This window comes from Heteronotia binoei, chromosome 1 (assembly GCF_032191835.1).
Source record: "Heteronotia binoei isolate CCM8104 ecotype False Entrance Well chromosome 1, APGP_CSIRO_Hbin_v1, whole genome shotgun sequence".
In the NCBI taxonomy this organism is placed as follows: Eukaryota; Metazoa; Chordata; class Lepidosauria; order Squamata; family Gekkonidae; genus Heteronotia; species Heteronotia binoei.
Window position 1 is genome coordinate 285,085,484 of NC_083223.1, and position 23,255 is coordinate 285,108,738.

The 23,255-nt window shown below is 56.1% G+C and overlaps 1 protein-coding gene across 1 annotated transcript in view; it reads left to right on the plus strand.

Moving 5' to 3' along the window:
• Positions 1–20,214, plus strand: part of LOC132588254 (sodium/potassium-transporting ATPase subunit alpha-2) — a 79,913-nt gene extending 59,699 nt beyond the window's left edge. Inside the window, exons 12-23 of the mRNA XM_060260650.1 lie at positions 2,114–2,303; positions 2,804–2,979; positions 4,430–4,566; positions 4,661–4,811; positions 7,025–7,193; positions 7,300–7,454; positions 9,868–9,991; positions 12,385–12,530; positions 12,707–12,837; positions 14,507–14,608; positions 15,123–15,214; positions 20,135–20,214. Coding sequence (XP_060116633.1) covers positions 2,114–2,303; positions 2,804–2,979; positions 4,430–4,566; positions 4,661–4,811; positions 7,025–7,193; positions 7,300–7,454; positions 9,868–9,991; positions 12,385–12,530; positions 12,707–12,837; positions 14,507–14,608; positions 15,123–15,214; positions 20,135–20,163 — 1,602 coding nt within the window. The 3' untranslated portion in view covers positions 20,164–20,214. The remainder of the gene's footprint in view (positions 1–2,113; positions 2,304–2,803; positions 2,980–4,429; positions 4,567–4,660; positions 4,812–7,024; positions 7,194–7,299; positions 7,455–9,867; positions 9,992–12,384; positions 12,531–12,706; positions 12,838–14,506; positions 14,609–15,122; positions 15,215–20,134) is intronic.
• The last annotated feature ends 3,041 nt before the right edge of the window (positions 20,215–23,255 follow it).

The following is a 23,255-nucleotide window of genomic DNA, read 5'->3' on the forward strand; positions in this document are numbered from 1 at the left end:
ATTTTTGCATTTTTAACCTCTGTGGAGACTCAATAGAAGGACAGAATAAAGTAATTTTAAAAGTCACGAATTATTTCTGAGAGTTACAGGAAACAAACTGGGATTTGTGTCTCCTAAGCAAGGGCCTGGCCACGAGCCATTTCTCCTGGCTGGATTCCTCGTGTGTAATGGCTGGGAAGCGCCACTAGGGGGGGCTGCTGCCCAGGTGACAGGCGGCCACAGCTGCTGGGGGGGGGCTGGCCTAGAATAACCCCCCCCAGCTCCATTTGCCTTTTCCTTGCCAAGGTGGAACTCTGGAAAAGAAAAGAAAAATCTGTGTGATTGACAGATTCCCACAGAAACAAGCTATGCAATTCCACGTGAGTCGCATGTGACTTCTGCTGCGTCAGGCACCTGACAGGGCTGCCTGCATTGATCTGGGCGCCGTGGCTCAGGGGAGGGGCCGTGGCTCCCTGGAGGAGCATCTGCTTGGCATGCAGAAGGTCCCAAGCTCCAGTCCCCAGGGCCGCCAGTTAAAGGGGTCAGATGGCAGATGATGCAAAAGACCTCTGCTTGAGACCCTGCAGAGCCGTTGCCAGTCTGAGGAGACCAGACTCACCTTGAGGGAACAAAAGGAAAGAGCCAGAGTCCAGGAGCTATGAAAAGACTAACAAAATCTGTGGCAAAGTAGGAACTTTTGTGAGTCACGGCAGTCACTTCTCCTTCTCCTCCTTCTCCTCCTCCTTCTCCTCCTTCTTCTCCTCCTTCTCCTTCTCCTTCTCCTCCTTCTCCTCCTTCTTCTCCTTCCCCTTCTCCTTCCCCTTCTCCTCCTCCTTCTTCTCCTCCTCCTTCTCCTCCTTCTTCTTCTCCTCCTTCTTCTCCTCCTCCTTCTCCTCCTTCTTCTTCTCCTCCTTCTTCTCCTTCTCCTTCTCCTCCTCCTTCTTCTCCTTCTCCTTCTTCTCCTCCTTCTTCTTCTCCTCCTTCTCCACCTTCTTCTCCTTCTCCTGCTTCTCCTTCCCCTTCTCCTCCTCCTTCTTCTCCTTCTCCTTCTTTTCCTCCTTCTCCTTCTCCTTCTTCTTTCTTAGTATTTGAAGAAGTGAGCAGTGACTCACAAAAAATCAGTGCCCTGTCACAAATTTTGTCAGTCTTGAAGATGCTTCTGGACTCTTGTTCTCTTCTGCTGCTACAGACAGACTCACCTGGCCTGGCCACCCATCCTGGTCTCTCTTGAGGGACCAAGGGGGGGTGGGTCTGAATCAGTAGAAGGCAGGTTCCTGTGTTCTTCTGACTTTCTGCTCTTCTGCTGAGCCACAGCCCCTCCCCAGAGCCCCCGTGCCCAGTGTTGGCCTCCCTGTGGGATCTTTGGGTGCCCCCCCCCAGGGTCCTCCCCCATCCCAGGAGCAGTTCTGCATTTAAGAACCACAATTTAAGGATCTAGACAAGCTGGAACGGGTCCAGAGGAGGGCGATGAAGATGGTGAGGGGTCTGGAGACCAAGTCCTATGAGGAAAGTTGAAGGAACTGGGGATGTTTAGCCTGGAGAGGAGGCGGCTGAGAGATGATAGGATCACCATCTTCAAGTACTTGAAGGGCTGTCGTAGAGAGGATGGTGCAGAATTGTTTTCTGTGGCCCCAGAAGGTCGGACCAGAACCAGTGGGTTGAAATTAAATCAAAAGTTTCTGGCTCAACATTAGGAAGAACTTCCTGACCGTTAGAGCGGTTCCTCAGTGGAACAGGCTTCCTCCTTGGGAGGTGGTGGGCTCTCCTTCCTTGGAGGCTTTTCAACAGAGGCTAGATGGCCATCTGACAGCAATGAAGACCCTGTGAATTTAGGGGGAGGTGTTTGTGAGTTTCCTGCATTGTGCAGGGGGTTGGACTAGATGACCCTGGAGATCCCTTCCAACTCTAGGATTCTATGATTCTATGAATTCTCCTTTTTTCCCCCTTTCTGTTCATACGGTGACAAGTTCCCAGATCAAAGCACTGGTGCTCCTGTGTTGTTTGTTTCCTTCCCAACCCAAAACCAGCAGCTGGCCTTTTGGGAGAGTCCAGCGGAGCCAGGCCAGAGGTGGCTCTCCCGCCCCGCCCCCCTTCCCTTGCGGAGTCCCGCTGAGTTCTCTCTCCTGTGCCGCAGCTGTCCATCCACGAGACGGAGGACCGTCCCAAGGGCTACGTCCTGGTGATGAAGGGGGCTCCCGAGAGGATCCTGGACCGCTGCTCCACCATCCTGCTGCAAGGGCAGGAGGTGCCCCTTGATGAGGAGCTGCGGGACGCCTTCCAGAACGCCTACCTGGAGCTGGGGGGGCTGGGCGAGAGAGTGCTAGGTGAGGAGGCCAAGCGAGGGTCACGTGGTGGGGGTGGCCAGAGCCGGCCAGGGGTAGGCCCTCCGCCCACCACCCAAAACAACTTGGCCTTGCAGGATGACTGGTTGTGCGGGTGGACGTTCCCTGGTCTGGTTGAGCAGGGCTCTTCTCCTGCTGTTGCCACACCAAGCCAGCCCCTGCTGAGAGGCCACGTCCTTCTGAGGCAGGCCAGGTTCACCCCGTAAAACTGAAGTTCGGAGCTTCAGAAAGTCCCACAGAGTCGAGCAGTAAGCGCGCTTGCCTTGCCGGGACTTCTTGTGCCCAGGGGTGTGAAAACCCAGGTGGTTTTGCTAGCACAGGCAGTCGAATCAAGGCCAGACTTCAGGAGGGGTGAGCTCAAGAGCACAGCCCCCTAAGAAATGACCTATGGGGTGGGAGGCGTGCGTGAGCCATGGTGGGCCCTGCTTCCTTCTGGCCTCCACGGGGTTTGTCCTCTCTGAGCTTCGCTGTGCTGCCCCCAGGATTCTGCCACGTCTACCTCCCCGAAGACCAGTTCCCACGTGGGTTCAAGTTCGATGCCGACGAGGTCAACTTTCCAATCACAGACCTCTGCTTTGTGGGACTCATGTCCATGATCGACCCACCTCGGGCGGCAGTGCCAGACGCCGTGGGGAAATGCCGGAGCGCCGGCATCAAGGTACCGCTCAGGCCCCGGAGGGAAGGAGGATGGGACAGCTGGCAGCCACACGGGCCCAAATTAAAATCCTTCTCTCCTGCCGGAACAGCTCTGGCCGCAAGCCCTCCCCCACCCCACATCTCTGGTTCTTGCTGCTTTCTGCTTTAACGTGTTGTCCTGCTACGATGGAGGTGGTTATCCCTCTGTGCCCTTAATCCCCCTTTGCCAGCTGTCCAGAGGAGAAAGGGACGGCTTGGGCGCCTGTGGGGCGGAGGGAGGGTGGGCAGGGCAGGCTCCACCCTCCATCTGGACCACTGCGGGGGGGGGGCCTCGGAGTGCAGGGCCAGGCAGGGCTGGGGCCTCTTTCCTCTTCTGCGAGAGGGAGGGAAGGAGGAGGGCACACGTGATGCAGTCAGCCAGCAGCAGTGCATCTCAGGGGCCAAGCCAGGACAGGATGGCACGTGGCAGAGGAAGGCCCGCCTTGACGTGTGGCAAGGGCAGCCTGGCTTGGGGGGACAGGAGTTGAAGCCTTCCCGTGCCCACAGGTTTGGCCCCACCCTGGCTGGGAAGGCTCAGAAACTGCCAGGAAACGTGGCTGGGAGGACAGCAAAAGCAGGCCAGCTTGCAGTCGACCTTCCCAGTGGGCACAGCAGCTGGCACAGTTGTGTTGCCCACGTGTGTGTTGTGGCAGCGGCAATGGTGGGGCTGGAGTGTCCCGCGGGTATCAGGATCCATCCTGCACAGGTTCTTCTGAGACTGACCCCTTCCTGTCAGCCAGCCTCAGCTGGCATTGGAGCGTGCCCAGCCCTGCAGCTAAGAGTCGAAGAGGGAGGGGGCCATGGGGGCGAGAGCCAGAAGCTGGAGATGCTGGGGGGGCCGCCCCTCTCCCTCCCCCTCCAGTGTGATCCCCCTTCGACCTTCCCTGGAGCTCAGCCTGCAGGGATCAACTTCCAGTTCCAAAGAAGGCTGATTTGTATCTCTGCGCTCCCTCCCCGTTTCCCTGCTTTCCTGTGCCCTTCCCCAACTGGGAGCAGAAGGGAATGCTCACAGCTTGTGCGCACTGGCTGAGGGAGACATGTCCTGGCCTCCCGCCCTCCCTCCCCACCCCGAAAGGACTCTCCTTCCTCTCACCCACCCAAGAACTTAGCGTTCAGGCGCATGGCGGTGGAAAACAGGGCAGCGCGTGGAGCCCCCTGCTCTTCATGGCCAGATTAAGGGCTGCTGGGAGCAGGGGGTGGGGCTGGCTGCCCACCCAACTTTCACAATCTGCCCACCCACCCAACTCTGCTTCAGGGGAGAGCTTGCTGGTGCCGCTGCCTGCTTCATGTGCTGAGGCGATGGGGGGAGGTGGGAGCTAAGGCTTGGGAAGGGGGCCTGTGAAATCCACAAGGAGGCTGGGCCCTCTGCGCCCCATAGTGAGCTACATGCCTAAGCATGCCTCCCCCTGACTTCTGCCCCCCCTTTCCTGCAGGTGATCATGGTGACAGGTGACCACCCGATTACGGCCAAGGCCATTGCCAAGGGGGTGGGCATCATCTCAGAGGGGAACGAGACCGTGGAGGACATTGCGGCCCGCCTTAACATCCCTGTCAGCCAGGTCAACCCCAGGTAAGCGGGCCCTGGAGCCTCCTGGGGGCTTCTTCACACCACTCCCCCCACCCCCGAGTGGCCCCAGCGTGACCTCAGCCGTCCGTCCGTCCAGGGAAGCCAAGGCTTGCGTTGTGCACGGCTCAGACCTGAAGGACATGGACGAAGACCTGCTGGATGAGATCCTCAAGAACCACACAGAGATCGTCTTTGCCCGCACCTCCCCCCAGCAGAAGCTCATCATTGTGGAGGGCTGTCAGCGCCAGGTGAGCAGGGCCTCCCTCCATGTGGAGGCTGGAGACAGGCAAAGGAGGAGGACGGCCAAATCTTGGGCCTCGGGGTGGAAGGGCTTCCTCATGTCTGCAGGCCTCTTCTGGGCAGAGACTTTTAACCTCTCTGGCTGACCTCCAGAATCCCCTGCAGACAGGCGGTAATCCTTGGGCTTGTCCTTCCGATGATTCCCCGAGGCACAAAAGGGGCAAATAGATGCATTTGTCACGGGGCCAGTTCAAGAACATAAGAGAAGCCATACTGGATCAGGCCAGTGGCCCATCCAGTCCAACACTCTGTGTCACATAAGAACAGAAGAGAAGCCATGTTGGATCAGGCCAATGGCCCCTCCAGTCCAACACTCTGTGTCACATAAGAACAGAAGAGAAGCCCTGTTGGATCAGGCCAGTGGCCCCTCCCGTCCAACACTCTGTGTCACAGAAGAACATAAGAGAAGCCATGTTGGATCAGGCCAATGGCCCCTCCCGTCCAACACTCTGTGTCACAGAAGAACATAAGAGAAGCCATACTGGATCAGGCCAGTGGCCCATCCAGTCCAACACTCTGTGTCACATAAGAACAGAAGAGAAGCCATGTTGGATCAGGCCAATGGCCCCTCCAGTCCAACACTCTGTGTCATATAAGAACATAAGAGAAGCCCTGTTGGATCAGGCCAGTGGCCCCTCCAGACCAACACTCTGTGTCACATAAGAACAGAAGAGAAGCCCTGTTGGATCAGGCCAGTGGCCCCTCCCGTCCAACACTCTGTGTCACAGAAGAACATAAGAGAAGCCATGTTGGATCAGGCCAATGGCCCCTCCCGTCCAACACTCTGTGTCACAGAAGAACATAAGAGAAGCCATGTTGGATCAGGCCAGTGGCCCATCCAGTCCAACACTCTGTGTCACATAAGAACATAAGAGAAGCCATGTTGGATCAGGCCAATGGCCCCTCCAGTCCAACACTCTGTGTCACAGAAGAACATAAGAGAAGCCATGTTGGATCAGGCCAGTGGCCCATCCAGTCCAACACTCTGTGTCTCATAAGAACATAAGAGAAGCCCTGTTGGATCAGGCCAGTGGCCCCTCCCGTCCAACACTCTGTGTCACAGAAGAACATAAGTGAAGCCATGCTGGATCAGGCCAATGGCCCATCCAGTCCAACACTCTGTGTCACATAAGAGGAGCCATGTTGGATCAGGCCAATGGCCCATCCAGTCCAACATTCTGGGTCACATAAGAACATAAGAGAAGCCCTGTTGGATCAGGCCAATGGCCCATCCAGTCCAACACTGTGTCACACAGTGGCCAAAAAACCCAGGTGCCATCAGGAGGTCCAGCAGTGGGGCCAGGACACCAGAAGCGTTGCCACTGTGCCCCCCAAGCACCAAGAAGACAGAGCATCCCTGCCCCAGACAGGTGTGGCACTCTGACTTCCTGAGACCTGCTCCCGTGCCAGGCCAGGAGGCGCATTTCCCGAAGCTCTGAATTGAGTGCCCTGTGCCCGTTGAATGTTCTAATCAAGACCTCAGCTAGAGAAATAATTTTTGTGTCATAAGGATTCCCCGCCCCTGAAAAACGCCATCCTGTGGAAGGGCTCTGCATCTGAAATGCGTCCAATCCGGAAATCGCATGGATGGATTAATGATGGATAAATGAAACTGAAAGTGATGATGTAAAACAACTGTCCTCCTTGGATGTAAGAATTGTGTGGACTCTCCTAGTGGAAAGATGTTCCTTAAGTTGTTTCAGGATTATCACCATTAAATTATTGCCTTTAAAAGAAATCCAAATACACTGAAATCCAGATACACTGATCCTGATCTTATGTCTGGGGCAGTGATGCTCTGTCTTCTTGGTGCTTTGGGGGGGTCACAGCGGGAGGGCTTCTAGTGTCCTGGCCCCACTGGTGGACCTCCTGATGCCGCCTGGTTTTTTTGGCCACTGTGTGACACAGAGTGTTGGACTGGATGGGCCACTGGCCTGTTCCAACATGGCTTCTCTTATGTCCTTCTGTCTGGAGCAGTGATGCTCTGTCTTCTTGGAGCTTGGGGGGGGCAACAGCGGGAGGGCTTCTAGTGTCCTGGCCCCACCAATGGACCTCCTGATGCCGCCTGGTTTTTTTGGCCACTGTGTGACACGGACTAGATGGGCCATTGGCCTGACCCAGCATGGCTTCTCTTACATTCTTATGTTCTTCTGCCACGTAGGGGGCCATTGTGGCTGTGACCGGAGATGGCGTGAATGACTCCCCCGCCCTGAAGAAGGCAGACATTGGCATCGCCATGGGCATCGCTGGCTCTGACGTCTCCAAGCAGGCGGCAGACATGATCCTCCTGGACGACAACTTCGCCTCCATCGTGACGGGTGTGGAGGAAGGTGAGCGCCCCCTCCCCTCCCCTCTGAGGGAAGACCCAAGGGTGAGGGGCCTCCCCATGCCTCGGCTCCCCCCACCGGGCCTCCTCACCTCCCCCGTGTCCGGCAGGCCGCCTGATCTTTGACAACCTGAAGAAGTCCATCGCCTACACCCTGACCAGCAACATCCCCGAGATCACCCCCTTCCTCCTCTTCATCATCATCAACATCCCCCTGCCCCTCGGCACCGTCACCATCCTCTGCATTGACCTCGGCACCGACATGGTGAGTCTGGCCACTCTGCGGTAGTGGTGAAGCGCGCGGACTCTGATCTGGGAGGACCGGGTTGGATTCCCCACGCCTCCCCTTGCAGCTGCTGGAATGGCCTTGGGTCAGCCATAGCAATGGCAGAGGTTGTCCTTGAAAGGGCAGCTGCTGTGAGAGCCCTCTCAGCCCCACCCACCTCACAGGGTGTCTGTTGTGGGGGAGGAAGGGAAAGGAGATTGTGAGCCGCTCTGAGACTCTTCGGAGTGGAGGGCGGGATATAAATCCAATATCTTCTTCTTCTTCTTCAAATTTGTCTCAGTTAAATGCGCGGACTCTTATCAGGGAGAACTGGGTTTGATTCCCCACTCCTCCCCTTGCAGCTCCTGGAATGGCCTTGGGTCAGCCATCGCTCTCTTATCTGGGAGAAGTGGGTTTGATTCCCCACGCCTCCCCTTGCAGCTGCTGGAATGGCCTTGGGTCAGCCATAGCTCTCTTATCTGGGAGAAGTGGGTTTGATTCCCCACTCCTCCCCTTGCAGCTCCTGGAATGGCCTTGGGTCAGCCATAGCTCTCTTATCTGGGAGAAGTGGGTTTGATTCCCCACGCCTCCCCTTGCAGCTGCTGGAATGGCCTTAGGTCAGCCAGAGCTCTCTTATCTGGGAGAACCGGGTTGGATTCCCCACGCCTCCCCTTGCAGCTGCTGGAATGGCCTTGGGTCAGCCATAGCTCTCTTATCTGGGAGAATCGGGTTGGATTCCCCCCTCCTCCACTTGCAGCTGCTGGAATGGCCTTGGGTCAGCCAGAGCTCTCTTATCTGGGAGAACCGGGTTTGATTCCCCACTCCTCCCCTTGCAGCTGCTGAAATGGCCTTGGGTCAGCCATAGCTCTCTTATCTGGGAGAAGTGGGTTTGATTCCCCACGCCTCCCCTTGCAGCTGCTGGAATGGCCTTGGGTCAGCCATAGCTCTCTTATCTGGGAGAAGTGGGTTTGATTCCCCACGCCTCCCCTTGCAGCTCCTGGAATGGCCTTGGGTCAGCCATAGCTCTCTTATCTGGGAGAAGTGGGTTTGATTCCCCACGCCTCCCCTTGCAGCTGCTGGAATGGCCTTAGGTCAGCCAGAGCTCTCTTATCTGGGAGAACCGGGTTGGATTCCCCACGCCTCCCCTTGCAGCTGCTGGAATGGCCTTGGGTCAGCCATAGCTCTCTTATCTGGGAGAATCGGGTTGGATTCCCCCCTCCTCCACTTGCAGCTGCTGGAATGGCCTTGGGTCAGCCAGAGCTCTCTTATCTGGGAGAACCGGGTTTGATTCCCCACTCCTCCCCTTGCAGCTGCTGAAATGGCCTTGGGTCAGCCAGAGCTCTCTTATCTGGGAGAACCGGGCTTGATCCCCCACTCCTCCACTTGCAGCTGCTGGAATGGCCTTGGGTCAGCCAGAGCTCTCTTATCTGGGAGAACCGGGTTGGATTCCCCACGCCTCCCCTTGCAGCTGCTGGAATGGCCTTGGGTCAGCCAGAGCTCTCTTATCTGGGAGAACTGGGTTTGATTCCCCACTCCTCCCCTTGCACCTGCTGGAATGGCCTTGGGGCAGCCAGAGCTCTCTTATCTGGGAGAACCGGGTTTGATTCCCCACTCCTCCCCTTGCAGCTGCTGGAATGGCCTTGGGTCAGCCATAGCCCTGGCAGAGGTTGTCCTTGAAAGGGCAGCTGTTGGGAGAGCCCTTTCAGCCCCACCCACCTCACAGGATGTCTGTTGTGGGGGAGGAAGGGAAAGGAGATTGTGAGCCGCTCTGAGACTCTTCGGAGTGGAGGACGGGATATAAATCCAATATCTTCATCTACCTCACAGGGTGTCTGTTGTGGGGGAAGGAGATAAAGGAGATTGTAAGCCGCTCTGAGTCTCTGATTCAGAGAGAAGGGCGGAGTATAAATCTTGCCTGAGGCCTCGATCTTACTCAGGGGTGTTCCCCAGAAATTCTGTAGCAGTCTTCAGTGAGAAGGTGAGCCCTTTCCTGTAAGTGCTTCCCAGAGCAGAATATACAGCGGGAGCCCCCAACCACACTTTTCTCGGGCTCGCTAAATGTTTTTAGAATGTGGGTGTGAGATTCTGCCCAGAAAGGCTTCTGACTGGCCACTGGAGAGTTAATTGACTGTGAAGATCTCTTGAAATATTGCTCTGGCGGCAACTGTCCCCACAGCACGAGGGTCTTCTGGGTAGACATTAAGCGCCCTAGGCGGCGGCCTACCTGGCCTAGTTGGGAGCGCTGGCCCTGTGCCCACGGGCTGAAAAAGCTGAGGGACTTGAGATGTACAGAAACTGGTCTGATATAGAGACAACCTCACAGCAATGGCTGCCTTCTCTCATGGAGGTGACCCCCCCACACACACACCTGTCCAGCCCCCTTTTGAGCAATCCGTCACTGGTTGCTTTGCAGGTCCCGGCTATTTCCTTGGCCTACGAGGCCGCAGAGAGCGACATCATGAAGAGGCAGCCCCGGAACTCCAAGACGGACAAGCTGGTGAATGAGCGCCTCATCAGTATGGCGTACGGCCAGATTGGTGAGTGAGCCTGCCCCCCCCCCGTCTGAGGCCACGCCCGAGACCCTCCGGGGTCCCCTCACTTCCTGTATCTGCAGGCCTGCATGCAGCACACAGCCGAAAAGGTAGGCGGCTGCAAAGGGCCTGGCTTCTCCCCTCCAGCTGTAGGGAAGAGGGGAGCAAACAGACTGGCCCAGCTCCAGGCAGCAGCAGCAGCTGCACCGGAAGAGGAAAGCATAGGCTTGCCAATCCCCAGGTCCCAGCGGGGTTCTTCCGCTTTCCCAGGCTCCTTCCCGCCCCCAGTCAGCTGGCCAGCGGGGGAAGCCCCGCCCACAGAGGACCATGTGTCTTTGCACCTCCGGAGGCTTCAGTCTCTGATTGGAAAGGCTTCCTCTTGGGATGGGGTGTCTGTGTTACTTTGAAGAAGTTGGTTACTCTTATGTTCTTATGTCTGGGGCAGGGATGCTATGTCTTCTTGGTGCTTGGGAGGGCACAGTGGGAGGGCTTCTAGTATCCTGGCCCCACTGACGGACCTCCTGATGGCCCCTGGTTTTTTGGCCACTGTGTGACGCAGTGTTGGACTGGATGGGCCGTTGGCCTGATCCAAGATGTGGGAGGGACGCTGGCTCAGTGGTAGAGCATCTGTTTGGTAAGCAGAAGGTCCCAGGTTCAATCCCTGGCATCTCCAAAAAAGGGTCCAGGCAAATAGGTGTGAAAAACCTCAGCTTGAGACCCTGGAGAACCGCTGCCTGTCTGAGAAGACAATACTGACTTTAATGGACCAAGGGTCTGATTCAGTATAAGGCAGCTTCATATGTTCATATGTTCTCTTATGTGCTCATAGGGTATAATGGGGAATTGATCTGGAGGTTTCGGGGGCTCTGGGGGAACTGTTTGTGAGGTAGAGGCACCAAATTTTCAGTATAGTATCTAGTGCCTCTCCCCAAACTATCCTCCAAGTTTCAAAACGATTGGACCAGGGGGTCCAATTCTATGAGCCCCAAAAGAAGTCGCCCCTATCCTTCATTATTTCCTATGGAAGGAAGACATTTAAAAAGGTGTGCTGTCCCTTTAAATGTGATGGCCAGAACTCGCTTGGAATTCAATTATGCTTGTCACACCCTTGCTCCTGGCTCTGCCCCAAAGTCTCCTGGCTCCACCCCCAAAGTCTCCTGGCTCCACCCCCAAAGTCCCCAGATATTTCTTGAATTGGACTTGGCAACCCTAGGAAAGCACGAGATGGGGGAGATTTGCCTGCTGAGAAATGGGCAGCTCCACTCCATAGGGGGATGGCTCAGCAGGGGAGAAGTGCCCCTCTGGACTTTGTGTCCCTGAATGGCCGGGAGGGCGGGGGGTAGGGTTGCTATAGGGAATAATGGAGAATTGATCTGTGGATACCTGGGGCTCTGGGGGGGGCTGTTTTTTGAGGTAGAGGCACCGATTTTTCAGTATAGCATCCGGTGCTTCTCCCCAAAATATTTCCAAGTTTCAAAAAGATTGGACCAAGAGGTCCAATTCTATGAGCCCCCCAAAAGGTGCCCCTATCCTTCACTATTTCCTATGGAAGGAAGCTATTGAAAAGGTGTGCCGTCCCTTTAAATGTGATGGCCAGAACTCCCTTTGGAGTTCAATGATGCTTGTTGCAACCTGGCTCCACCCCCAATGTATCCTGGCTCCACCCCCAAAGTCCCCAGATATTTCTTGAATTGGATTTGGCAGCCCTGGGTGGGGGGGTTGCACAGGGGAGGGGGGCCTCCGCCTGGCCTCCAGCTGCCCCAAGCAAAGAGAGCCACCCACAGGCCCTGGAGAGATGGAGGGGAGGCCTCAAAGGCTGCTGCTGAGGGGGAGAACCAGACCCAGGTCCCCCTCCGTTCTTCGGGGGGGCGGGGGACAGTCTGCCCTGCTGCCCCCTCTCCTGCCCCCAGACACCACCCCCCGGAGACCCTGCAGTAGGGTTGCCATGTTGGCTTGGGAAATACCAGGAGACCTTGGGGGTGGAGCTGCGAGAGGGCGGGGTTTGGAGAAGGGAGGGGCCTCAGCAGCAGGGTGCAAGGCCCTAGGGTCCAGCCTGCCAAGCAGCCGTTTTCCCCAGGGGAGCTGATCTCTGCCAGCTGGAGAGGATCAGTTGTCAAAGCAGAAGGTCTCCAGGCCCCACCTGCAGGCTGGCAGCCCCGCAGGCTGGCAGTGCCATGCTAGTGGTGCAGAGTGCCAGGTGATCCTCGGGTGGTGGAGGAGTTCACCTGCCTCACGGCCTTCTCTGCCAGCAGCGTGGTGGTGCAGTGGCCTTGAGTAGGGGCTTGGACTAAATGGCCTGTGTGGTTCTGTGACAATTCTGCCCTGGCCCAGAAACAGATGAGTGGGAGACCTTCAGGCCTGACCCTCTGCCTCCTTCCCTTCCCTCCCCTCCTCTCCAGGCATGATCCAGGCCCTGGGGGGCTTCTTCACGTATTTTGTGATCCTGGCGGAAAACGGCTTCCTCCCCACCACTCTGCTGGGCATCCGCCTGGACTGGGATGACCGCTCCAAGAACGACCTGGAGGACAGCTACGGCCAGGAGTGGGTGAGTGTCTGGGAGCCTCCACGTGGGTAAGTGGCATGCCTTGGAGCCCTGGGCATGGGCTCCTTCCCGGCTGGCTTGTGAGCTGCGTGGCCTGGCCCAAGAGGGCCCTTCTGTGTCCCCTCTGCCCGCGGGGGTCCCTTCTGTTCACGGAGCCTCCTCTGCTCTCCCCTCTGCAGACGTACGAGCAGCGCAAGGTGGTGGAGTTCACCTGCCACACCGCCTTCTTCGCCAGCATCGTGGTGGTGCAGTGGGCCGATCTCATCATCTGCAAGACCAGGCGGAACTCTGTTTTCCAGCAGGGCATGAAGTGGGTCAGGGTCCGAAGGGCTGGGCTGGACTGAGCAGGCGGGCAGAGAGGGGTGCTCCAGAATGCAGGGGCCAGCTTTAACTGGGGGGGGACCTCCTGACCTCTGGCATTCAGGGCCTTCCCTGCAGCCTCTTGAGGGTCTTCCTGCTTCCCAGATCCCCTCAAAGATGCTCTCCATGGGGTCCTTCTCTGCCCCACTGGCCTGGGGCCTCAAGGGAACATAAGAGAAGCCATGTTAGATCAGGCCAATGGCCCATCCAGTCCAACACTCTGTGTCACACAGTGGCCCAAAAAATTATATATATACACATTGTGGCTAATAGCCACTGATGGACCTCCTTTTATCCATTCTAACCCGACTGCTCAGCAATTTCATCGAATGCCCACGAGTTCTTGTATTGTGAGAAAGGGAGAAAAGTACTTCTTTCTCTACTTTCTCCATCCCTTGCATTATCTTGTAAACCTCTATCATGTCACCTCGCAGTTGACGCTTCTCCAAGCTAAAGAGCCGCAAGTGTTTTAACCTTTCTTCATAGGGAAAGTGTTCCAACCCTTTAATCATTCAAGTTGCCCTTTTCTGGACTTTCTTCAATGCTATAATATCCTTAATAATAGCCTTCTACTGAATCAGACCCTGGGTCCATCACAGTCAGTCTTGTCTACTCAGACTGGCAGCGGCTCTTTCTCCAGGGTCTCCAGCAGAGGTTTTTCACGCCTACTTGCCTGGCCCCTTTTTAGTTGGAGATGCCGGGGATTGAACCTGGGACCTTCTCCTTACCAAACAGATGCTCTACCACTGAGTCACCGTCCCTCCCCTTAGGCAAGGAGAGAAGGCCCTCCCCACGGATGTGTGCTGTCCCATGGCCCAGAGGCAGAGGTGGCCCTCGGGAGGAGGAAGCCTCTGGTGCCCAGGCAAGGAAAGGCCGTTTCCGCTCCCAGAGTTCTCCCTGGGCCAGAGCACCAGGCTGGGGGTGGTGGAGAGGGGGCCCTCTTGGCCTCTCCTCAGGACCGGTGGTCCCTCTGAGCGGAGTGAGTGTGAGCCAGCTCACAGATTGTTAGCCTCCTTCTCACACCTTTTTGTCTTAGCTCAGGAAGGATGACCCCAGAGCACACTCAGAGATGCTAGTAGCAGCTCACAGCTTCAATGCAGGGAGCTCACAAAATAGGAGTCGGTTGCACCTTTTAAGACCAACTTAGTTTTATTCAGAATGTCAGCTTTCGTGTGTTCTAAGCACACTTCATCAGACGAGGAATCCTATCAGCTACGTGTGGCTCTGCTCGCTGTGCCGGATTCCTCGTCGGATGAAGTGGGCTCAGAGCACACAAAAGCTGACGTTCTGAATAAAGCTAAGTTGGTCTTAAAGGCGCAACCGATTCTGTTTTGTTCTGCTGCTTCAGACCAACACGGCTGCCTGTTTGGAAGGAGCTCCCAAAGTAGAATCATTTATTTATTTGTTATTTCCCATTTATAGCCCGCCCTCTCCCAAATGGGCTCTGAGTGGGCAACAGCAGTTAAGAATACAAGATTAAAATCAAATACATACAATAAAACAATATGCAATCTAAAAGCAATACAACAATCTAAAAAGAAACTCCGATTTTTGCTCACAAGACTCTGCACTCAGAGGGAACTCTGCTCTTAACCCTCCTGCTTTTTCCTCCTCTCCAGGAACAAAATCCTGATCTTTGGCCTTCTGGAAGAAACCGCCCTGGCCGCCTTCCTGTCCTACTGCCCTGGCATGGGGGTGGCTTTGCGCATGTATCCCCTCAAGTACGTGGTTTGGCCCTTTGGCCCAATCTCCTGAAAGTGCAAGTGCTCTCCAGATGTCCCTCTCCTCCTCCCCACCCCCATGAAAATGGCTGCTCTGGGGGTGGACTCTGGGGCATCAGATCCTGCTGAGGCCCCGCCCTTCCTCTCTCCAAGCCCCACCCTCAAATCTCCAGGAATCTCCCAACCTGAAGCTCGCAAGCCCCGTCGCCTGGGAGGCAGGCAGCTCAGGGGTCCCTGGAGAGTCACCCCACAGTCCACACTCCTCCTTGGTGGGACTCGCCCATAAGACCCATTCCTGGCACTGCCCAGCACTCGCCGGGCCTCTAGAGTCCCCTATGATGCCACATCCCCTAATTGCAGCTGGCTCACGGCCCCGGTTCGTGCCCCACCACATTCCTGCCCCACTCCTTTGCCCCTGGGGGGTGGGGCTGCTGGTGCCACCTCCTCCTATCCGCTGTCTCCTCTCCTCTCCTCCCCGCCACTCCCCTCCTTTCATGCCTCCTCCCTTTTGCAGGGTCACTTGGTGGTTCTGCGCCTTCCCCTACAGCCTGCTCATCTTCATTTACGACGAGGTGCGGAAGCTGCTGCTCCGTCGCTACCCCGGTGGTGAGTCTCTCAGCCCCCCCCCCTCCTTCTTTGGTGGGCTTTGGGCTGGGCTGTTCCCTTACGGAGAGGTTGTGTCTACAGGTGGCGTCACACAGGAGGTTTGCCCTGCGCTAGCCCCGCTTTCCATTCGGATTAAAAGTGCACAATCGCACGAGCACATCCGCCCTCCGAGCCACACCCGGACTCACCCTGTCTCCGGACACCTCCTATATCCACATCAAAAAAGCTACCTAGATTTCCCCTGTAGCATCCTCCTGAACTGGATGTAGGTCACATAACTGGCTGCTGTCTGAATGCCCTGGGGCGACTCATAAGGGGAAGTGCTGTGTGATCCTGCCAAGCAAGGTTGGATGTCTCCCCCCACCCAACCCCTTTCTTGGGTGTTCTTGTGTGCTTCTCCAATAGAGCACACACACAGGGGCCTTTTTAAAAAAGACAACCCTTTCCGCAGCAGGTCCATGGTTGAGCGGGGCTAGCAGTGTGAGTGGGCAACCACGGACCGCGGCTTCAGCAGTGGCTGTCTGATAGTCAAGAAACAGTTCAAACTGAAGCGGATTTTTTTGCAACGGGATAAAATCCTGTCAATTCCACAGTGTGAAACCAGCCTACTGCTCTATCCTGCATTCCTTTTTAACTTGTGTTAGCTTCTTTGTGGACCCGTGGATCCAAAGGCAGGCCGGCGGGCATCTTTGACTAAATGTACGCACCCATTGAGACTGAGCCCAGGTGCCCTCTCTCTCATGCCCTTCAGCTCAGCCTGGCATCCTCTGGCTGGCAACACCTATGCAGGCCAAGAAAGGCCTTCCCTAGCGCTGGCTATGATGCTCGTGCTGGACCTGGAGAACTTCTGCCTGCTAAGCAGCTTCTGCTCCGCTCAGCCACTGGCGAGAGTCAATCTGGCCCCTTCCACTTCCTCTCCCAAGCTCTGCTCTCTGGGTGACCCTGTCCCAGACTGTCTCTTCCTGTGGAAGGCCCTCCCACTTGGCACCTGGCTTCCTCTCTTTGGGCCCAGACTTCTCATGAGGAGTTGATCTTTTAAAAAAAAATACAGTCTGCTTTTTAGGGTTGCCAAGTCCAATTCAAGAAATATCTGGGAACTTTGGGGTGGAGCCAGGAGACAATGGGGGTGGAGCCAGGAGACATTGGGGGTGGAGCCAGGAGGCATTAGGGGTGGAGCCAGAAGCAAGGTTGTGACAAGCATCATTGAACTCCCAAGGGAGTTCTGGCCATCACATTTAAAGGGACCGCACACCTTTTAAACGCCTTCCCTTCATTGGAAATAATGAAGGATAGGGGCACCTTCTTTTGAGTCTCGTAGAACTGGACCCCCTAGTCCAACCTTTCTGAAACTTGGAGGGTATTTTGGGGAATGCTATGCTGAAAATTTGGTGCCTTTACCTCAAGAAACAGCTCCCCCAGAGCCCCAGATACCCATGGATCAATGCTCCATTATACCCTTTGGGAATTGGACCCCATAGAAGAAGAAGATATTGGATTTATATCCCGCCCTCCACTCCGAAGAGTCTCAGAGCGGCTCACAATCTCCTTTCCCTTCCTCCCCCACAGCAGACACCCTGTGAGGTAGATGAAGATATTGGATTTATATCCCGCCCTCCACTCCGAAGAGTCTCAGAGCGGCTCACAATCGCCTTACCTTCCTCCCCCACAACAGACACCCGGTGAGGTGGGTGGGGCTCGAGAGGGCTCTCCCAGCAGCTGCCCTTTCAAGGACTACCTCTGCCAGAGCTATGGCTGACCCAAGGCCATGCCAGCAGGTGCAAGTGGAGGAGTGGGGAATCAAACCTGGTTCTCCCAGATAAGCATCCACACACTTAACCACTACACCAAACTGGAATAATAGAGGGCCCAGCAGACATTTCCCCCCACCCCCCTTGCCTTCTGATGACCCTGAAGTGGGGGGAGGAACTCCAAGCCAGGGGATCTCCTGCCCCCACCTGGGGATTGGCAACCCTCCTGCTTTTCTATCTGTTCATGTAGAACTGTGTCTGCAAGCACCAGCCATGCTCAGTGCTGCTCCTGAGAGCAGAAGAAAACCCAGGTTGCCAGTTAAGCCCGGAGTCCCCCTTCTTTTGACCTCTTCATGAGAGCTTTTGGAAATCTGCTCCCAGGGTGGCGGGGGCAGGGCCAGACCTAGGGGGGAGCAGAGGGGGTGTTCACCCCGGGTGCTGCTGGAGAGGGGTGAGGGCTGCCAAGTTGGGCATGGGGTCCATTCTGTTCTGTGGACCCATAAAATAGAATGGGCCCCTAAGGGGGCATCATTTTTTAATCTCCCCCTCCGAGAAACATGTAGATCTGGTCCTGGGCGGATGCAGCCCCTGCCCAGGCTGTTGCAGGAGGCAGACCCCACCACACAATCTCAGGGAAGGAAGAAGGAGGAACTTCTTTGGCCCCATACCCCTGATGTAGCCAGTCCTCCAGGAGCTTACAGGGCTCTTCTTACAGGACCTACTGTACAGGATAACTGGCGAGAGCCAGTTTGGTGTAATGGTTAAGTGTGCCAGCTCTTATCTGGGAGACCCGGGTTTGATTCCCCCCTCCTCCACTTGCAGCTGCTGGAATGGCCTTGGGTCAGCCAGAGCTCTCTTATCTGGGAGAACCGGGTTTGATTCCACACTCCTCCACTTGCAGCTGCTGGAATGGCCTTGGGTCAGCCAGAGCTCTCTTATCTGAGAGAACCGGGTTTGATTCCCCACTCCTCCACTTGCAGCTGCTGGAATGGCCTTGGGTCAGCCATAGCTCTCTTATCTGGGAAAACCGGGCTTGATTCCCCACTCCTCCACTAGCACCTGCTGGAATGGCCTTGGGTCAGCCATAGCTCTCTTATCTGGGAGAACCGGGCTTGATTCCCCACTCCTCCACTAGCACCTGCTGGAATGGCCTTGGGTCAGCCATAGCTCTTGTAGGAGTTGTCATTGAAAGGGCAGCTGCTGTGGGAGCCCTCTCAGTCCCACCCACCTCACACGGTGTCTGTTGTAGGGGAGGAAGATGAAGGAGATTGTGAGCCGCTCTGAGAATCTGAGATTTGGAGTGGAGGGTGGGATATAAATCCAGTATCTTCTTCTACTACTTCTACTACTGGAAGCCCCAGGAGGATTGGCTACATCAGTGGGGTGTGGCCTAATATGCAAAGGAGTTCCTGCTGCAAAGAAAGCCCTGGCTGAGGGAGGTGATGCACACCTCCTAGCAACTTGTCCACATTTGAGGCAGAAGCTCTTCTGAACAGGATGCCTTTTTCAATGAGCAAAACGTTTGAAAGCATCTCCTTCCTCGCACACAGCTTTCCTGCCCTGTGGTGGCAGCTGCCACGGAAGGAACATGCTTTTTACAAAACCTGCACACCCAATCAAACCTCCACTGGCCATAGGGAGCCCTATTGGGCAAAACCCCGCCTGACCCTGCAAAGGCTGCCAAATCCAATTCAAGAAATATCTGAGGACTTTGGGGGTGGAGCCAGGAGACATTGGGGGTGGAGCCAGGAGCAAGGGTGTGACAAGCACAATTCAACCACAAAAGGGAGTTCTGGCCATCGCATTTTAAGGGACCGCACACCTTTTAAATGCTTTCCCTCCATAGGAAATAATGAAGGATAGGGGCACCTTTAGGGGGGCTCATAGAATTGGACCCCTTGGTCCAATCTTTTTGAAACTTGGAAGGTATTTTGGGAAGAGGCACTGGATGCTATGCTGAAAATCTGGCGCCTCTACTTCAGAAAACAGCCCCCCCTCCGAACCCCAGATACCTGAGGATCAATTCTCCATTATCCCTATAGGAATGGGTCTTCATAGGGAACTGGCCACCCTAGGCCCTGCCCACTTTCCTAAAGCACTTAGTGCTGCTGGGGTGAGCTGTGCCCCCTGGGGAGCCCCTGCCTGGATTCAGCCATCACGGAAAGGAGTCACGTCAGGCCTCTCTCTCTCTGGAGTGCAAACGCTGCTGCCCAGAAGAAAAGCAAGGCAGGGTAGAAAAGCATCTCCAAGTGGAGTCGTCTGAGCGGAGGCTGCTGAGAACAGGCCCCAGGCTGGGAGGAGACCAGGAAGCAGTGGACAAAGAGGGAGGGAACCACTTAGTTAAAAGCCTGGACAAAAGGGAAAGGGCCAGAAGGAGCGGGAAAGGATACTTTTTCAAGGCTGAAGCAAAGTTTTTAATGGCCTCTTTGTGGTTCGTGTGTTATTTTGGAAGCCACCTTGAGCCCGCTCTCTGGAAAGGCTCCGAGCGAATGCATCCCTAAGCAACCCAGCAATGCCTCTGGGGGCCGAGGGAGGAGTGCTTTGTTTGGGGGGGGGGCTCCAGCGAGGTCTTCATTCCCCTGAAATCGGCACAGCGATCCTGACTGGCACCAGGGCTATCCATTGGGCTAGGAAGGCTGTGTTCTTTTAGGGCTCCAAAAGGGGAATCAGGAGCATAATCCCCATTGCAACCCAGGCCAGACATTGCAGGAGGGGGGGGCAGCCTTTGTTCACCCGCAGGCCCCTTTGGGATTCTCACAGAGAGTCATGGGCACAGCCACAAAACGGCACCGCCACGAAACAGCTGCTGCAGCTTCCCTCCCCTTCCGTCGTGCAGTGAAGACGCTTGCCTTGCGGTGGCGGCCAAAGCAGCATTTTAAAAACCTGCTCAGCTCATCGCAACTTCAGTGGGCGGGCGGCAGCCAGAGCCCTTGCTGGGCAGAAGGCCCACCCACTTTCTCAAAACCCTCGCTGATGAGGCGGGTGCTGTGAGAAGTGCCAGTCGGGCAGATGTTGCCCCCTCAAGGGCAGATGGCAGGTGCCCTGTGAAATGCACATCTGTGCCGAGAAGACCCCCCTGGTCTTCTGAAGGAGCAGCAGCCCAGAGCACAAAGGGCCTTTGCCTCCCCCGTTTGCCAGCCCCCTGACCTCTCCCTTTCTCCCTTCTTTGCAGGCTGGGTGGAGAAGGAGACCTACTACTGAGACCGCGGCCCCCGTGGAGCCCCCTTCCTGCTGCCACCACCTGGGTCCCCCGGAGAGCCTTTAGTTGTAGGGAGGGGTGGGGAGGGGAGGGGACACCTGGGGTGGGGTGGGTCACTCCTGCACACCTGACTCACGTAGGTCTCACCTGTAGCCATCCGCCTAGGCACTAACCCCACTGCGGGGAGGGGGCATGGGGCAGAGCTGGCTGGCGGAAGGGCCAGATTGTGTCCACCTTGCAGGGCCCCTGGCTGGCTGATGCCCCCCCCCAGCCAGGCCTCCCCGGGGGGAAGAGGGGAGCGGCCAGGGAGGGTTGCGTTCTGTCTCACTGGGGCTTGGGAGAGAGCAGGCCTCGTGGGGGGCAGCTCCTGGTGGGGGGACAGAAGGGTCCCCAGCAATGGGGGCAGTGGGGGGAGGAAGGGGAGCCCCTCTTCTCCTCATTACATGCACAACCAAGGAGCATTCTGGCCTGCCCCACTCTGCAGCCCCAGGGGTGTTGGGGGAAATGCAATAAATGCCATGTAACCTGTTTCCCCGACTGCTTCTCTCTTAGTTCATAAGGAGACCTTGGGGGTGGGGGGGCTTTTGTTGGTTTTTGGAGATGGCGGGTGGGCGGGGAGCTCTTTGGAGGTATTTCTTAGAGGGCCTTTCCTAGAGATGGGGCTGTTTGCCTGATGGGGGCAGGAGAGCTGTAAGCAAACCGAGTCCCTCAGAATCCCCCACCCAGAATCCCCCACCCAGGGAAAGAGGCTTGGGGGCTGTTCCCTGTGGCGGGTGGGTGAACATAAGAACATAAGAGAAGCCCTGTTGGATCAGGCCAGTGGCCCCTCCACTCCAACACTCTGTGTCACATAAGAACATAAGAGAAGCCCTGCTGGATCAGGCCAGTGGCCCATCCAGTCCAACACTCTGTGTCACATAAGAACATAAGAGAAGCCCTGCTGGATCAGGCCAATGGCCCATCCAGTCCAACACTCTGTATCACACAGTGGCCAAAAATTATATATACACACACACACACACATACATACTGTGGCTAATAGCCACTGATGGACCTCTGCTCCATATTTTTATCCAATCCCCTCTTGAAGCTGGCTATGCTTGTAGCCGCCGCCACCTCCTGTGGCAGTGAATTCCACATGTTAATCGCCCTTTGGGTGAAGAAGTACTTCCTTTTATCCGTTCTAACCCGACTGCTCAGCAATTTCATTGAATGCCCACGAATTCTTGTATTGTGAGAAAGGGAGAAAAGTACTTCTTTCTCTACTTTCTCCATCCCATGCAATATCTTGTAAACCTCTATCATGTCACCCCGCAGTCGACGTTTCTCCAAGCTAAAGAGCCCCAAGCGTTTTAACCTTCCTTCATAGGGAAAGTGTTCCAAACCTTGAATCATTCTAGTTGCCCTTTTCTGCACTTTTTCCAATGCTATAATATCCTTTTTGAGGTGCGGTGACCAGAATTGCACACAGTATTCCAAATGAGACCGCACCATCGATTTATACAGGGGCATTATCCATGGGTGGGTGGGGGAGCTCCCTGCAGACCAGCACAAGCGCCTCCCTGGAGAGCCTCAAGCACCCCCCCCCCCAGCATAGGGTCCCCCAGCCCTGGTCCCTGCCCCCTCAGCTCTCTGGCCCTCAGCTGCTCCGATCAGCCCCTGTCCCCAGACCCACACAGTTGCCCAGGTGAGTGCAGCACTGCTCCATCGTGTGTGGGGGGGAGAGGGGGGCTTAAGCCCCGGGATCATGTTCGGTGGCCCTGAGTGCTAATGACAGTCGGAGGAGCCAGGCAGGCAGTTTAAAAATAAGGCTCCAGATCAGCAGAAAGAGCTGAAATAGCAGCAGAGCTCACTTAAGCCGCCAAGACGGACTTGGCATTTGGCACCCGTGGAAATAACAGCAGCTGTCCTGACCAGCCAGCACTGCAGCCGCCGTTAAAAATAGTCTCCTGAAGCATAGCTCGCCTTAAAGACCACCCCCAGCAGTGCCGCAACCGCCTTTTGGGCTTCTGGCCTGGACTTCCCCCTCAGTCCCCCCCACGTGCTATAAAACCCCCGTTTTCACCACTGGGTGGGGCCTGCACTGCCCATGAAAACCAAAGCCCCCGTCAGCCGGAGGACCCCGAAGCCTTGGCCCACCCAAAGAGTTCCTTCCAAGTACTTGAGAATAGCAGTGGGCTGGGGAGGGTCAGGCCCCGGGTTCAAGAGGGGCTGGGGCAGCCTGGGAAGGGCTCAGGCAGAAGAGGAACCAATGGGACTTCACTCCACAGGCCTGGTTAATGCCCCACCCAGACTCCGCCCACCACAATGAGGGCTAGAACCATCCAGGGCTGATGGGAACCCAACACAGGAGTCCTCTGGGGTCTTGGGCGTATTGCTGCCTAAAGGGATTTTTCAGCCCGGAGGAATTTCACTGAAATGGAAACCCGGAAGCCTCCATGACGGTGTGCTGCGTGCTGAACAGCCCCTCGAGGGCAAATCGCATCACCCATTTTGCTGCACCATCGAGAAAACAGGAAAGGGGAGATGGGCTTTGCACACCAACGCTGCTTGGATTTCACGCAACCTCAAAGCGCCTTGCAAAGAAGGAAGGGCATAAAGCACAAGGGGGGAGTGGGCATGCACAGTGAACTCCCAGGAGGGCCCACTAGCCCCACACAGCTCATATGGGGCTACCTGGGAGGCAGTGGTAGCTAGCAGGAGCAGCTGGATCAACCGAGGAAAAAATGTCAGCAATCCCTGAGCCAAACTCTGGCAGCCATTTCCCTGGGGTAGGGGCAGCAAGCTTGCTCTCCAGGATTGGCTGGAGGGGTTGTCATTGTGGGCAGGAGGCTCTTCACCAGCATGAGCCCCTCCAGCAGTGCTGGGGTAGGGCGGGAAGGGGGGGCTGGGAGGCCAACCCCGCCTCTCCGCATCCTGCAGCATGGGTTGCCGAAGTTCCACGGGAGAGAATGAAACACGGGCCTCTCAGGGTGCAGAAGAGCATTCATTTAGGATATTTCTGACTCATTTCAGGCAGGGGTGTCAAAGTCATTTGTTACGAGGGCCGCATCTGACATAAATGAGACCTTGTTGGGCCGGATTACATGTGTCA